The 18,080-nt window shown below is 41.1% G+C and overlaps 1 protein-coding gene across 4 annotated transcripts in view; it reads right to left on the bottom strand.

Annotated features, from left to right (window-relative positions):
• brd4 (bromodomain containing 4) overlaps nucleotides 1-17,170 on the bottom strand; it is a 29,300-nt gene extending 12,130 nt beyond the window's left edge. Inside the window, exon 1 of one of the 4 annotated variants that reach the window (XM_058050250.1) lies at nucleotides 17,054-17,170. Coding sequence is in view for 2 of the 4 variants with exons in the window: in XM_058050249.1 (XP_057906232.1) it covers nucleotides 7,893-7,990 (98 nt within the window). In the remaining 2 variants the exon portion in view is untranslated. Of the gene's footprint in view, nucleotides 1-7,892; nucleotides 8,591-15,889; nucleotides 15,940-17,053 lie in introns of those variants that run through there. The other 3 variants (XM_058050251.1, XM_058050249.1, XM_058050248.1) reach the window with 3 other exon arrangements.
• Between the last annotated feature and the right edge of the window lie 910 nt (nucleotides 17,171-18,080).

Here is an 18,080-nt window from a genome sequence, read left to right as displayed (position 1 = left end):
ATTGTACTCTGAGGATATCCGACTGTGTGTCACTTGCACCATGTAGTGTAAATAAAGCATTAGTGATCCCATTTAGGCCTGAAAATGACTTATATATCCACTTGCGTTATTAAAACCCAGCCATGAAAGCCATCTCCTCGTGAAGGCTTGAGGCATACACACTCGTGTGGGGTCTGTGACTAAGCGCATTCTTTACAAGTCACTTCATGGGAAAAGGGAAGCAGTTTGTGCAAACACATGACCACCGCCTTTGCCTCCTAAGGGCATTCGAACACAGTAGAGAATCTGACTGAGGGCATGCATGATGCCAAGATGTAATACCTTAATGCACAAAAGGACCGTGGTCAAAGAAGCTACTGTGTGCAGAACACTTACATGGGTTAGACAGTCACTCATCAAAGTGAAAGTATGTAAGCAGGAGCAGAGTGCAAAGGGCAACGTGAGTACTGTTCAGCATGGATTACATATCCAGGCGCATTTCAGGAATTTTTCTAGCGGTATATTGAGTGACTTTGTCAGAAATGCACGGATATACTGAAAATAATGCATAGTCAAGTCAACAGTACAGATCAGGCAAGTAATTAAGACAAGTCAATGAATTCATGTGATCGCGGTGACATAAGGAAGAATGAGTAGGAAGGAGGAAGTGTCGGCTGCCCTGCTGACGCCGGTGCAGTGTGAGTCACTGCAGAAAATGGCAGCATGCGTTTGTGATGATTCAAATATTTCTATATTGTTATTTGTAAATAAGATCACACTAAGTGAATTGATATTGCAACTTCCTGTGTAGACCTACTAATCATTATTATGCATTGTTGACTATTATAAAATGGCAACATGAGACACAGGAAGTGAGTAGATTGTGAGATTAAATAGACTCTGCTTCATGCTACTCCTTTTCGGACACGTTGGATTGTGCATGGGATGTAACTTTGTTATGTAAGTTTTAAAAATATAGAATTATATATAAAGTATACCATAACCAAGGACAAAGACAAAAACTGGTGCCACAACAAAAATGGCAGCGTGCGTTTCTGATGTTGATTCAAATATTTTTATTAATTCATTCATTCATTCATTTTCTACCGCTTTTCCTCACGAAGGTCGCCGGGGCGCTGGAGCCTATCCCAGCTGTCTTTGGGCAAGAGGTGGGGTACACCCTGGACTGGTCTCCAGCCAATCACAGGGCACATATAGACAAACAACCATTCACACTCACATTCATACCTATGGACAATTTGGAGTCGCCAATTAACCTAGCATGTTTTTGGAATGTGGGATGGAACCGGAGTACCCGGAGAAAACCCACGCATGCACGGGGAGAACATGCAAACTCCACACAGAGATGGCCAAGGGTGGAATTGAACCCTGGTCTCCTAGCTGTGAGGTCTGCGCGCTAACCACTTTGTTGTCATTTGTAAATAAGATCACACTAAGTGAATTGATATCGCAACTTCCTGTGTAGACCTACTATTCATTATTATACATTCTTGACTATTATAAAATGGCAACATGAGACACAGGAAGTGAGTAGATCGTGAGATTAAGTAGATTCTGCTTCATGCTACTCTTTTTCGGACACGTTGGATTGTGCATGTGATGTAACTTTCTTAAGTAAGTTTGAAAGATATAGAATAAAATATAAAGTATACCATAACCAAGGACAAAGACAAAAACTGGAGCCACAACACAGCACTCCCTGGTCTCCGGCCTCAGTGCATTACAACATTTTATCCTAGAAATAAATACTGCCAGATGACACACAACCAATCCTTAACATCAGCCCACTCAGTGACATTCACCCATATTCACAACAACACAATGCCAATTCTAAACTTAAGGGAGTATGAACTACACCTGCTGCGGGTTTCAAGCATCTGTCGCAGGCACAGATCCAAGCAAACTCAGAAAACGGCTCACAATAGCTTTCCACATTGTCACCCTTCATGTCTATTTGAGTATGCGGGCATCGGTTGGCATCTTGTGCAACTGAATACTTCTGATACAGCACATGGAAAGCTCAAGTTCCACTCATCAAGTTTCTGACACACATTGTTCATGTTACACACCTTTTGTGGCATGTGGTTAGTAAGTTATGGCATCTCATGTTTTTTTAAGGAAAGACAGTTTCGTTCTGTATTTAAAATGAGTAAGCTGCACATTATATGTAAATTGAAAGTTGAACAACACAGTTCCAATAATTTCTTGGTCTAGTTTATACTCTCCAACATGCGGTGTCCCATGATGCTCCATTGATATGACATTCTGGGTGCCCTGAAATATCGTCATATACACACACACAGCCGCACTAGCATGCTCTGCTAAAATAAGCTAACTCTGCTACCTTTTTGATGTTTTTTCACCAGCTTTTGCCATTGTTTCTGGTCACGGTTTCAACATGGTTTGTCCGGGAGGGGGTGGGCTAGTGTTGGTGATGAGATTCCGCCATGATTGAGGGGGTCCGCCAGAAAAATACTTGATCACACAAACGTTCTTTCTCTACCGATGACAGCATTTCATTCATTCATTTGTTTTCTACCGCTTATCCTAAATGACTCACACTCACAAGGGTCACACGAGGTTGCTGGAGCCTATCCCAGCTGTCAGCAGGCAAGAGGCGGGGTACACCCTGGACTGGTCGCTGGTCGCACATTTGGACAATTAGCATGTTTTTGGAATGTGGGAGTACCCAGAGAAAACCAACGCATGCACGGGGAGAACTGGGTTAAACTCCACACAGAGACTGCCGAGGGTGGAATTGAACCTGAATCTCCTAGCTGTGTCCTAACTGTGCGCTAACCACTCGACCAATTCTGTGATGCTGTTACTGTAGAATTATAGGGCCAAAAAAAATGCTAACTAAAACACCTCTCACCAATTCAACAGTGCATACAATGTCACTCTTCCTTTACTGTGTTCAGTAATAAGAGTGTGGACAAAAGTAAGACATTAAAGCCACCGCTTTTAATAATAAGCCAAAGTATTAATACTCCACAGAGAGTGAAGTGCAAAGAAATGGTTAAAAAAATCTTTTTTAAATCCACAACACTGACTCACACTGATATAAACTGTATTGTGCCATCCTATATATCGTCAGAAAGTATAGCTTTATACCGTAAAAACTCAATGTACCTCACCAGCCCCAACAGGATGCCCCATCAGAGGCGAGTCTCTGTTTGTCCAGCCCAAGTCATTGGTAGGTCAGTGACCGAAGTGTACATCTGTGTGCCATTGTGAGAATGATTCACTCCAAGAAAATGTCCCCATGCTTCCACACTGTGCGTATATGTAATACTTAATGAGAGACAATGAGTAAGCTTTATTCAGACTTACAATATACTAAAACTTCTTGGGGTTCCCCAGATATGAATTGTGTCAGGTTGGCATGCTCAGTGCTTTAATACGATGATCGTTTGTATAGACAAAGCTGTTGGCAGATCGTCTTACATAAGTGTCGGTTGGTCTGTTATGAAAACCCTTAGAAAGTCACGGAATCCAAACAGGAAAACAGGTTTTTCATTGGCACTTAACAGTCCATATACTTCAAATTAATTAAGAAAACAGTGTTTACTAACACAAACTGGCAAACCACTAGCAGAGAATCAGCCAATGGATATTGCCCATACAGTGGAACCCAATTATCCCGGCCTGTGGATGTGTAGATTTCGGCTTAAGATGTTGCATTCACTGCTCAGCCCAAGTGATTCAAGTCAAACATCCCTGAAATATTTGCAACTGTCTAACTAGGAAAAATTATTCGAGAAAAAAAACTACATGTATTATAAATACATTTATCAGAAAATAATCAGAAAATTATTAAGCATCCAATATTTGGATCATAGTACTATTATGACGTTATTTATGTACTGTACATTTCCAAGTTCATTTCATTTTAAATAAAACATAAGTCATTTGAGGATATATATATATATATACACACTATCTGGCAGAACAGGTCTATGTACCTGGTGCTTTTATCAAACAAACTTGTGCTGCTGCGACTTAGTCGACGTAATTAGTCTAAGGCAGAGCTTCTCAGATAGTGGGGGTGGGTGATGACAAAAAATACTGGTCTAAGGTCAATTTTTTAGTAGACGTGTCATGTTACTGGTGACAATCCATTCTAACCAGGAAGTTGTACTGTGTGATGAATGTAAACAAATGGGGGCTCTCAATCATGACCTCAGTCTATTAAGTAAGTACTAGGATGATGATACTAAGATGACCCTTATATTTGGTATGTGAAAGTGTTCATGGTATTCAATGTATCACTTTATTATCATCATCAATTTCTGCCTAAACATCGTCCCGCAATTCACAGTGGCAATGTGTGTCTTTTAGTACGAAGTGTGAAGACTAGCTTGCACATTGTTTGCATTCTGTTTATGCAGACGTTGTGTACTTGGCACACAATTCGTGACTGAAAATGGGTGTGCACTGGCACAAAATGCCGCACTCCGGTTTACGTCTCGTGAATGCGCGACACATGGGTGTATCATTGTCACCGCCACTCTGCCACATTTGGTGCCGCTTCGTCCCGCCTGACGCCACGCTAATTGCAGACATCACAATTCGCAAGGGACCTCCACGACCCCAGACAAGAAGCTCTCGTTGCAGAAAAGGTCCCTACAGCTTCAGGATGACTATTTGCCGAAGAACGGGAGACAATGCGGTTCTACATATTCAAGCCGATATTACGAAGGAGCCCTGAAGGACAAACAATGCCGGCATGTGAGACTAATCAACTGTGCAGAAGCGCCAAAGTGAGGGGCAATCGTGAAGTCCACTTCCTGCTGCTTGCATGTCCTACACTGCCCTAAGCTCTGGAATAACAGTTGACCTTTGACCTGGACATACATCACTGCAGACTGCTCTGGAATGTTCAGACAAGCGAAAGAGGCTTTGGTTACAATGTGTGCGTGTGTGTGTGGGTGGGTGGAGGGGGGTGTCAGCTCACTCCAGGAAATGTGTTCTTAAGGAGAAAAGAACACCAAAGCAAGATGTCCAATCCCCTATGAAAGCAAATATGAATCATTGATGTAAGACGGGGTAGGTTCAAGTTCAGGTAAAGCTGTCGGACTGTGCAGTTTTCCACTTGAAGCATCTTTTCGGTGACGCATCTTGCGCCTAAAAGTAAATGACTAAATAATTTACGGCACCAAGTCTAGGACCCCCCACACCTCCCTTCCCCCAACCTTAACCCTTATCACAGCTAAGCAATTTCTACTTAATCCTAGCATGTTTGCCGATAACACGGTTGTGCTCATCAAATACCAGGACAAGGCTGTAATGAATGTAAACAAATGAGGGCCCTCAATCATTCCCTTAAGTAGGTCAATGATGTGAATACAGGTAACGTTCATCATGAGGATTGGATGATGAGTGATAAATCATTGTGTGCGCATGGATGGAATCTACATTTGCATTCAGTTTTGAGATATTACAGTTTAACAATAGATTTGCAATCAATAGTTGATATTCCAAAAACAAAATCATTAAAACCGATTAAAAATGTAATCTCAGAGTGGTCACAACACACACAAAAAAACCTTCACAGCAAATTCTAGCATCTTTTATGCTGAAGACGTCTAAAAAATCCAAATACTCTTGAAGGGACATGCCATAAAAATGACATTTGCTGTATAAGCAAGGATACAAGTGTGCAATGCAGGGATGCTTTGCATTAATTAGAAAGTTGATGACCGTGTTTCAGCGCTACCCAGGGGACTCATCTGACCATTGGCTGAAACGTGCAGGGAAGTGATTGTAAACATGGCAAAATCTTTGCATCGGTGAATGTCTATGTCGATTATAAACTGCAGATGATATATTCATTTAGTACAAAATACAAAAAAACAGTAGAAATTTATGAGTGAGCAAAGAAATCGACTTAATATTCACAAGTCTTCTCCAACCACCCTGTTTCTATCCTAGAAGTCTGCCTATATATCTGCCTGTATAAATTCAGTGTGTACGTTTATGATGGCAGCTACTCTGACAAAAAACGGACAGGTGAGCTTTGTTTTTTGTGACTGGAAACATTACAAATAAAGCATCATGTCTGAATAGAACTGTTTTGAGTTGGACACCCCCATCATCGTGTGACTGCGTGACTCAAAGCTGGATACACTACGTGTTTCTGTGACACAACTTAGACACACAACCTGTTGTTTTGAAAACAAGACATAATTCTAATGATAACTACAGAAAAAGCTTATGTGACGCTTTAAAAAAAAAGTTAGCATGTACTCCATGAAATGTGGTAGCCGCACAACGAACAAACTATTGCTTGTATGTTTTAGAGACTGAATAAGTCACATTTGGAGTCCGAAGACCAGAGGCTAAGCAGAAAACTAGCTAACTGTGGGCACTATTTTTCAATCTCATAGTAATAAGGGACAAAGGGAGTCCCTCTGTCAACTCCGTATGGGATGCATACTTGAAAAAGTATTTTAGCGTCTCAGCCTTTCACCCACATGAAAGTGTTCTGGGTGACCTCAAATAGTATTTTTGGAAAAACGGTTTCCAGAGTGAGAAAAACTGATCTGATAACGCCAGCTTGTTTCCATGTAGAAAAGCAGCCTGCTTTTTTCTGAAAACAATGACATCACTGGAGGCTGCACGGTGGACGAGTGGTTAGCGCTCAGGCCACACAGCTAGGAGACTTGAGTTTGATTCCACCTTTGGCCGTCTCTGTGTGGAGTTTTTTTTCTGGTACTCCGGTTTCCTCCCACATTCTGAAAACATGCTAGGTTAATTAGCGACTCCAGATTGTCCATAGGTATGAATGTGAGTGTGAATGGTTGTTTGTCTATATGTGCTCTGTGATTGGCTGGCCACCAGTCCAGGGTGTACAATGCCTCTCGCCCGAAGACAGTTGGGATAGGCTCCAGCACCCCCCGTGACCCTTGTGAGGATAAGCGGTAGAAAATGAATGAATGACATCACTGACCTGTTGCCGTCATGTCATTGGAGCCTCTTTTTTTTTAAGGAAAGTAACATTTGCTCACTCCTAGGAATTTCAGCTGCTTCTCTGACAGGTTCATTTTGTTTTCATATGCAAATGAAGCTACCCCCTTTACGCCACTAATGGGAGGTTAACCATAAAACTTCACCTTATGTGCATTTTTCACCTGTTTGATTTGGTAGTAAATAACACGGCAATAATTACAATCACAATATGTTTCTGTCAATCATGATCCCTAATAAAAATGATATTACCTAGTATAATGTAACACTGTACGTGCAAGATAGCGAGATCATTCAAAGCGCTTTTAAAAGTTTAGAGTGAAACTATGTAACTACAAGTTTAACTAGACTGGAAAGCGTGCAATAAGTAAAAAGTAAAGGAGTTCCCCACTTGGTTATTATTATTATTATTATTATAAGCGTTTACTGTGAGAATGAGTCAGCGCACGTTGACACCAAGTGACTCAAATAGGCTAACCGTGACTCAAGTACAGACGCCGACAGAAAAGAAGCCAGCTCTTTCACGTTTAACTTCCAGCTGGCCGGGATATGCAAGCCAAACTCCATGAATCAGCCGACACACAACCCCCTTCTTCCTCTGTAGTCCCCCTTCCCCCACCCCCCCACCACCCTTCTCTCACGCCGGGAGGTAGATTCATGGCTTCTGGCAGAAATCCGGATAACAATACTGTCCTCAAGATTCTAAAGTGCAACAAACAAGTGAGGTATGGGGGGGGTTGAATGGTTATGTCTGGCCATGTAAAACAAAACAAAAAACAACAGATAGAGCTAAACCACATGACAGTCCCAAGAACCATAACTTCAGGCTGTTTCTCAGCTTGTTACCACACATGGTGTGGAACTGATGGTATTAAACAAATTGGCGGCACTGCGTGGTTAACAGGAAAAGTTCACTGTATTACCTTTTCACTGAGACCGAATGCGCAATCTTTTCCAGAAGGGCATCCAGTTTTTGGAAATCCAGCAAATCATTGGACTTGGCATGCATCTTGAAATCCATTTAAATAAACTCCGCGACACTGAGACGAGCCACAATCCCTAAAGAGGTTAAAAAAAGATATAGGAAAGTTTGTTTTTCCTTTTCCGTCATCCAGAGCACCGATTTAAGCCAGAGGCTCTGGTGTGTATCCTAAAATCCCACAGAACATGACGAGTAAATCCATTGCGTAGTCCTAGTGGAGTTTGAGGGGGCGGCTGTTCCAGGAAAAGAAGAAACAGCCCGGGACGGGAAGAGCGGGTTCGGGAGAGGAGGAGGAGGAGAGGCCACGGAAGCCTGCAGCCCAGCAGGCTGTGTTAGCTGTGTGAACCGGTCTTCTCTCTACCCCATCCCCCTCTCAGTAGTACAACGGCCCAGTTGCCAAAGGCTCTTCGCTCCATTGTGTCTTCTTCTGGGTCGCCCCAACTTCAAATTAAATCCAGTAGCCGGAGAGCGGGAGGTAGGCTAAGGCGAGCGCGGTGCGACGTGGGAATTGCGGAGCGAATCCAGGAGGACTTTGATCCCCCCCCTGGGCTGGCGCTCTGTCGCGCGCAGGCACACCACCGGCGTGTAGTTTCTCAAGAGTGAAAATGGCTCTGCTGCTTCCTCATTCAGCAGAGACTCAGCCCACACACACACACACACGCACACACACACACACACCCCTCCCCTTCCTGGCTCTCCTACGTGCTTGCTCATTCCACCCCTCCCCTCATTCCCCATCAATAGCTGGAGGTCCTTGCTCGCTCCCTCTCTCTCTCTCTCTCTCTCTCACACACACACACACACCTTTAACACCCCCACCCCTTCCTGTCTTTGATTCTGTCCATTTCATCACGCTACACCCTTACTTACTCTCTTCCTTTGGGTGATTTTGGTTGCCCCCCAGCAATTTAAACCCATCCTTTATAACCCACGGGTGTTCTAACTTTTTCCAAAGAGGGCTGTATATAGAAAAAGTATTATATTATAAATGGTTATATTATTAAATCTTATAATATTGGTAACATTTGCATCAATATACATCTTTTATCCATCTTGAGATATCTATTGATTATGGACGCTCCAATCATTTTATGCTGTTGAGTGTAATTGGCTAATACTCATCACACACTTTACAAACGTACTTTAAGGAGAGTTTGGAAGTATTGTCACCAACGGCAGACATGTTTGTTGTGGGTGTGGTCAGCCTACGCAGTGTGAAGGACAGCGGGTGGGGGTGATTGCTACATGCTGCAGGATGCAGTAGCACAAGCCAGAGGTGATCGGCTTTTGTGATTTTTACATTATTTTATCGGAATTTGGCGATACTGATCGGTGGCCAATCGATCAGCGATTCCTTAATATCAATATTTTTTTCCCAAAGAAAATATTGATCAATTAAGTCCCGTTCAAATCCTCAGTTTTCCTCCTGGAAGAGCTATTACGTACTTATTTTTTTATAACCAAAAATGGAAGAACCAAAACAACCGTCAATTAAGAGCGCCCCGCCTAATTACGGCAATTATTATTATGTATTACGTTGTTACAAAACGGGTCTTGGCTCTGAAGGAGGTAAGCAGTAATGTACTACTGAGCTCAATCATTGCATGGCAATGGTTTTGATATTTGAAATGGTTAAAATCCCGACAGAAATGTCTACTTTCTGATAAGTAATCTGTAATCCTGGCCAAGACAGCAGCAGTACAAAGGTTAAACAAGAATAATAAGACAAAATGCAATTAGCAAAACCTTATTGTAAAATATTCTCTAATTTTGTAGTGCACATTGAAATGTGTGAGAAATGTCGAGTTAATCGAAGTCAGGCCAGTAGGAGTGCATGTTTTGGCCAATTTTCACCTTTTGTGTGAAGCGGTTGGTGGGAATAGTTTGGAAAAAAATGGTCAACTTTGTCTGCTGTTCCATATGAATCCAGGTAGCTAGCTCCTCCATCAAGAAACCAGCTTGGTCTGCATCAACCAACGTGACTGTCTACGTGCCATATGCACTACGCCCTGAGACAATGCAACAGCTGCTACAGCGACTATTGCCATGCAGAGGAGGCCGAAAGGGACCGTGGCCATGAAACAAGAAGGGGGGGGGGTTAAATTGTATTCAAGACACAAGCAACAAGAAAATGATAGGAGAGAAGAAGGGCTTTCACGTGGCCTTGGGGGTTGGGTAGGAGACTGATGAAACGCAGCCCATGAAGATGAGAACAAGCCAGGAAGCGTGAGGGAGCCACCATTAATCATAGGAGCACTGAAGGAGCCAAATGTGAAGGGGGATTTGACACCTCGCCATGTAATAGTACGGATTTCGAATTAAATGCGAATTAAATGCAGTTTTAATGTGGCTTCTATTAAAAAAAATTAATTAAAAAAACATGATTGAATTATTTCAAGGGCCAGGTCTTGATCACATTCCTTTGGATTCATTAAACAGCGTGGAGAACCACATGGTTACAAATGACGTAAGACTTTGATCATCACCAAAACATTTAAAGCCGACGGTAATGCAAAACGGGTTTCAGTGAGGAAGTAGCGTGTCACCAGGAGAAACATTTTGAAAGTGCTTTAGTTTACATTTACAAAGTGTCATTTTAATGGGTAGAATATACCCAACATGTACTCAAAATACTGCTTGCTATCTAGTACAATAGCCACGTATACATGGACCCAAATATTCCAATTCCATTCGGGTTATTTCTCAAACGGAAAGAATCTAGCCTTTGTATACACCTCATTCCGAAAGAAAAATGCCAATCCGAATGAATATATAATCGGATTCACAGGGGGGGAATATTCAGACTGCGTTCTTTGTGGTGTTTTTCTTCTTCTGTTGTTTATTGGCGGTTGGCAAGCAGCTTTCGTGTGCATTAGCGCCATCTGTGGAACAGAATCTAAACCCTTCTATACGCCATTCACAAGTCCAGTTTTATTAAAAAAGAAAATACATATCTATATAAAACATGTGCCGAGCTTAATTATAAAATATTAGCAAGATTTAACTTTATCTTTTCCTGTTCCCGGGTGCGTTCTTTCAGCAAATGCTGCAGCCCGAGACGTTCTTCGATTTAAAAAAATGGAGGCGAGCCATCGGCACTGGACTGCTGCGGAAAGTTTGTTTTTGATTCAAACTAAATTTCAAGACTGGATGAACGAAAAAGTGGCAATACAGAGTTATTCCAACAAGTGAAAGAAAAACTGGAGGAAGTCGGTATCACGTGATGTTGGTGTTTACGCTTTACTGCGCATGCCCCGATTGACTATTCTGATTGATTATTGCGGCGCATGTTGAAAAGCGATTGGAATCTTCCTTTCCAGGTATACCATTGCTTTCGGAAAGATTCCTTTCGGAAAGAGAAAAACTCATGTAAACGTGGCTATTGTTGCTATTATCTGTTTATGCATGTAGCTGCCTGATGGAAAATAAACATTGACAAAATTTTGATATGTCCACATATTACGTCTGCACAAATAAATTGCGGGGGGAAAAATTGCATACATATATGAAGTAAGTCCCGCGTGGCAACAGAAGTACTAAGGAGGAGAGTCCCTGTATGATATTAGCCAAAACAAAACAATATCGGATTGTATCTAAAATGTCAGATATTGGCACTCTGATTGATACAAGCAGTCCAGACACTGCGGCATCACTTCTCTTCAGGATGCAGACCCCACAGGAAGTGCTGGAGTACTATCATTTTCATTAAAAGTCCGAAAAAGAAGTAGCAGCTAAGTGCAAAATTGGTCATTTTCCCGTTGTGGCACAGAAATAGGGAAGTTTACTACGAACTATCTCATCAGGCACTCGTAAAAGGATTTTCGCAACACCACGGCTTCCTAAAACATCCACTCATTGACGTATTAGCAAAATCTGTCGTCAAAAAGTCATTGGCTGTAATAGAACAGAGCCAGCCAGTCGGTGGTGAGTAATATCATACCTACTGTTGCTGGTAATTATTCTCTAGGGTAATATCTCGCCAACATTCCAAGCTACTAAACGAGTGATAAAAGCAGGAATGACCTGTGCTGATATTGGAATCGGATCGGAAGTAAGAAGGTTGTAACAGGACACTCATACTACTAAAATCAACTTACACAGTCTTCTTCTTACGTCTCAAAACTTGCAGCTAGGTGACCACAAGCTAACATGTGATCTAAGCAGTGTGGATTATGTAGATACGTGTAGATCAGGGGTCACAAACTCAATTTACCTGGGGGCCACTGGAGCTAGGGTCTGGGCAAGGCTAGGCCGCATCAGGTTTCCCCCCCCAAAAAAACGCATTTATTAAAAACAGAAAAATATACAAACTTTTCCAGTGCTTTGGTTCCGATTTTCTACAATAAAAGCTCTGATAAAACATTCCACGGTTCTCAAATATCTTCATTTTTATTTTTCTGCACAAAATAAGATGAAAAATAAATAAACAAATCAAGAATCAAAAAAATCAATCAGTAATAAATAAATATAATAATAATAATAATAAAACAGCAAATGATAAAAACTTAAACCACATATAGTTGGTGGGTAGACAAATTATTTTTTCAGATTAAAATGAACAAAGCATTATTAGAGCCCTGTAGACATGACAAAACACGACTATAGTCACATTTATACATTTTTTATTTACAACATATTGCGCAACTGCTGGGTCTTGAGACACATGCTAACTTGCAAACTACAGAGCTAGCGACCTAAATGGTAGCCTTCAAGTTATTTCCTTTAAACTTAAATAGCCAAAAACGTACCACTTCCACACGCACAGGGAGGATAACTATTATCAGTTATTTAACCTTTAACATGAACATTAATCAAACGTAATAATTTTTTCTGGGTACATGATACCATACAGCATCCATATCAAACTTGCGCGGGCCGCAAGCATTTAACTTTCATATCAAGGCGGGGGCCTCAAACTAGTGTCCTGCGGGCCACATTTGGTCTGCGGGCCGTGTGTTTGAGACCCCTGGTGTAGATACTGCGGCTCCTTAATGCAGCAGCACAATCCAGCTATTTGCAAGTGGTCTCTGAACACAACCCCCAAGAATAACGGTACTATACTGTATATCCTCTTTCATAAAAAAAAAAAAAAGCTAGGAATACGGTTTGCCTGGTCATTTGCTCCACAACCGAACAGTCAGTTTCATCTCGAGGTCATTCGCAACTGGGCCAAAAATGAGTTTCCATGGCAACTACAGAGCAGAACTAAAAACAGCATCATAATAGAGAGTGGGGAGATTTAAAAAAAAAAAACAATAGGCTAAGAAAAGTGTGTTCTCCAGTGAGTCGCTATGTGACAGCTCTCACCTGGTATATCAAGCAGCCCAGCAGACAATTTTAGCCCGTTTTTCCAGATCATTAATCGCATTTAAAAACTGCTAAGTCAAGCAATCTTGTTTTGAAAAGCCAGTCTAACCACTTTGGTTAACACCTCTTATTACCTTGAGTATGGCCCGGTGATTGTATGATTGCGATAAATTTCAGGTCGATTAAGGCGGTAAATCTGTTGCCAACATATTTACTCGAAAGTAGCAGAAATATGAACCAATCAGAGACAACCTTTTTGGTTTTTTTTTGTTCTATTTGTAATGCGGTGCTAAGGGGGCATCTACAGTGGTATGAAAAAGTATCTGAACCTTTTGGAATTTCTCACATTTCTGCATAAAATCACCATCAAATGTGATCTGATCTTTGTCAAAATCACACAGATGAAAAAACAGTGTCTTTAAGTCTCCTTAGGCAGAGGGTTCAGTTATTTATTCCTCCCCCTTCTGTCATTGTTTGCATGCTATCCTCATTAAAATATGAAAACATACAAATGTTTGGGTGGTTTTAGTTAAAGCATACACTGTTTTTTTTCATCTGTGTGATTTTGACAAAGATCAGATCGCATTTGATGGTGATTTTATGCAGAAATGTGAGAAATTCCAAAAGTTATCCTCGGAAGATGGGGCTATTGTCGCCATCGGTTGAGTGGCGGTGTTTGGGTCGCTCCAAAGTGATATGGAGCAAACCACAGAGCTTCCACGTGTTTAGTTCAGGAAGATGGGCGGTTTAATGTTTGTTGGGAGATGACGCAACACAAACACACACAAACATTCCTTCTCCTCGCGATGACAGCATTTCATTCACATGATTTCCAATCCATTTCCGCTACAGTCTACGTTTCTCAGTATATTCCATTTTAGTTTTCCAATTCCGATTACACAGGGATTGAGTCACGATACAGATGATGGTGATCAATTTACGACAGTCATAAACCTCTAAAGCTTGGTTTATGATTCTGCTTAGTCAGCAAACCATCCCTTCCTAGGTCGGACAATTTGCTAGAAAGCCACATCAAGGGAATACGCATTTAAGGAAACTTTTTCTACACCTCGTCCTTTGATTAAACACACCATGTGAGCTTATTTATTTAACTTATTTACATAATGTGCTATTACATATCACATTTACCACACGTTGTCTTTCTGAGTCTTTCTTTTATATGGGTATGATGAAGGGGATGTTTGTTATATGTAAGTGGCAAAGAGCTAAGCATCACAGTCATTTCACATAGCTTGGTTATAGTAAACATGTCAAAACAATGGACGTTTTCTTATTAATATATGCTGTACATAAAGTTTTTTTGTTTTAAACAACCAATGCTGTGACAAGCTGCAAAGTGTCATCAATGTAATTATAGCGTCCACACAGGGGAGGGCATTTGTTCCTCAAAGTTATTAATCATAGCCTTCATAGTGGCAATTAAACTACATTTCTTACCGGTATCATCATCATTAGCCACGTTTACATGAGGAGTTTTTCTCTTTCCGAATGGAATATTTCCGAATGACCTTTCCAAAAGCAATGGTATACATGGAAAGGAATATTCCAATCGCGCGTATACATGCGCCGCTACAATCAACCAGAATAGTCAATGGGGCATGCGCAGTAAAGCGTAAACACCAACATCACGTGATACCAACTTCCTCGAGTTTTTCTTTCACTTGTTGGAATAACTCCATATTGCCAGTTTTTCGTTCGTCCAGTCTTGAAATTTAGTTTGAATCAAAAACAAACTTTCCACAGCAGTCCAGTGCTGATTGCTCACCTCCATTTTTTTAAATTGAAGAACATCTCGAGCTGCGTGTTACGTCATATCTCAGCATTCGCTGAAAGAACGCATCCGGGAACAGGAAAAGATAAAGTTCAATATTTTAATAATAATATTTAAAATAATATAATATTTTGTTAATATTTTATAATTAAGCTCGGTACATGTTTTATATAGATATGTATTTTCTTTTTTAATAAAACTGGACTTGTGAATGGCGTATAGAAGGGTTTAGATTCTGTTCCACAGATGGCGCTAATGCACACAAAAGCTGCTTGCAAACCGCCAATAAACAACAGAAGAAGAAAATCACCACGAGGAAGAACACAGTCTGACAACTTTCCGTTTGAGCGGGTACAAGATACCTCAATCGGATTGGGGAAAGGAATATTCCACCCCTGTGAATCCGATTATATATTCATTCGGATTGGCACTTTTCTTTCGGAATGAGGTGTATACATAGGTTAGATTATTTCCGTTTGAGCAAATAACCCGAATGGAATTGGAATATTTGGGTCCATGTATACGTGGCTACTGGAGGACTAGGAATAGCAGAATAGCAAAGCATGTGATGTACGGAGCAAGAGAGAGCAGGAGGAGACAGAAGCATCAACAAAAACGTCTAAAAAGTGAGCGATGGGACATTTACGGTTGTCGCTTAACTGGCACAGAAATGTAAAATAATTTTTCAGGTGACAACAGTAACTTTTGCCTACATGAGTACCTTTCCTCAACTCTCACAAGGCCAAACATGCTTTTCAAAGACACATAGGTCATATCAGACTTATATCCGCATACGAACAAGGTCTGGGTCACATTTGACACACTGACAAGATTATTACCTGCTGGTCTTTTCCTCGCCTTTCCAGCCATAGTCCAATTATACAGCGATGTTCTTCCACTGTCATCCCACCCACCACCAACCCCTTTCTGCTCAATGTCAACACATACAGCATCTCACATTTTTGACCAATCATGTACCATAACAAAAAAAAAACAACAGACGACTCCTTCTCATCAAAGGAGCCGTCTTCAGTTGTTCCCTCAGAAAAATAACAGATCGTTCTGTAACGACCCATCACTGGAAGACACAATTTAACCCGTCAGTGTTTTCAGACCTGACTGTACATTGTGGTATTGTACACACATCAAAACAAAAAAAATGTTGTCACGCCATTCCATGTAGCTATGATCTGCCACTACAAAGTTACAGCATGTGTTTGCATGAATCAAAATTTCTGCTGCTAAGAATAGAGCAGTCTGCCATGTAACGGGCTTTGGCGCACTCACACACACACTCAGACACAAGTCGGATCATATAACTGTCATTACAGTCACACATTGAGGATAGAAGCCATTGCTAGTCGTGATTAATTCAACGATTAACGGCAAAGCATCGTCTGGTAGCAAAGACCTTAACGTTGGGCCACGGGGGGTTAGCTTAGAAGCAGTTTCGGCATGGACACAGGAAGGTAAACATGCACAAAGGGCGTTGCGTTTGCATAATTCACAACACTTAAGCCCCTGAAATCAGTGATTTCCCTGCACTGACTAAATAGCCCCAGTGTGAGTGTGCGCCATCATCACCCACAACACAAGACAGTCGACGAGCAAAAGTAGCCATAGCCGCAGAACACTGCGTTCTCGACAGCCTCTAATGGGATATAAGTGTTAGAATTGGACCGAAGAGTGTTTAATACGTGTATAAGATGTCAGACAGACACACAATTCATGTGCGGTTATTGTGTCTTTTATGTAGACAACTGCCAGCTAGCTTTTAGCAAGCTAATAAGCTAGCGAGGTAGCTAGCTAGCTAGCAAAGAGAGCAGGCCGCCGTGTTAAGTCAACGCTCTCAGCGGGCGCCGGCTGTATCAGCGCCAGCCGTTAAGGGCTTTGTGTGTCGCCGTCGCTGTGGGTTCATACTTCTGTCACACTCTCACACACAGTCGACGCGACACGACGAAAAAACAAGCGAGAGAAGAGAGTTTGGAAACAATGGCGTTTACCTGGTTTTATCAGGTTGCCAGGGCGCGCGGGCTCTTTCTCTCCGAGGATCATGAGCACCTCTCCTTGTCGGTGACGTCACACGCAGGGTCCTTACGTCGACGACGTCACGAGCGGGAGTCCGCTGCAACTTGACTAAAATAAAAATTATTTTTTTTTGTAAATTCAACATTGTGGTTAGATATCTGTGAGGTTCTCTGTGAATATTTAATTTGCTTTGCTGTTCTATTAATTTGATGCATTTCCATAATTTTTATGTCTATCTGATGTAATTTACCCCGAATTTATCCAGTATTATCTAATATATTTATTTATTCCCTAAACAGATTTTACTCATGTATGTAATCTTTTTTATTACCGAATAAGCTATTTACAAAGTATATTAACTCTATTATTACACATTCCTTTTTATTTTTTTTCCTTAGTTCATGGCAACCTGGTACATGAATGTATTTTTGCATCGTCATATACTGATTTGATCGACGTGAACCACATCATCATAAATATATTCAAAATATTAACATAAAAGCAAACACACAAAAGGCACAGATGGCACGATTTTCTCCAGCGTTCCATTGAGGTCCGTGGCCAAAACCACTGCTGCTCTCTAGTGTCCAATGATTGTATTACACAAAAGCGGAAGTCTGCTCAATTTCCGGTAAAGCTCTTCAAAGTAAACCAAATACGTAATCGACTGGAAACAGTTACCACCACTAGCATATTGCGCAGCCATTTTGGCTCATAATAATAAATAAATACATACAATACAATAATTCTAAATTCATTTTTTTCTAAATTCATTTTTAATTCAATGCAGTGTCCTATTATATAGTGTGCTGGAATGCTACTGCTCCGAGCAAGCTAGCACGTCAGTTTCGAAACACATGACAAATATAAAAATATTTTGTTTTCCAATTCATTCAGTTCAATCATTGTATTTGAAAATATTCAGCTTTCAATTTCGAGATACAATATATAGATATGCAGTCGTGTCTAAGGTAGTTTCTTACCACAGCCACAAGATGGCGG

The sequence above is a fragment of the Doryrhamphus excisus genome, chromosome 15 (assembly GCF_030265055.1).
Source record: "Doryrhamphus excisus isolate RoL2022-K1 chromosome 15, RoL_Dexc_1.0, whole genome shotgun sequence".
Classification (NCBI taxonomy): Eukaryota; Metazoa; Chordata; class Actinopteri; order Syngnathiformes; family Syngnathidae; genus Doryrhamphus; species Doryrhamphus excisus.
The sequence above is the reverse complement of the archived record's forward strand: the minus strand, read 5'-3'. Positions and strand labels throughout refer to the sequence as shown.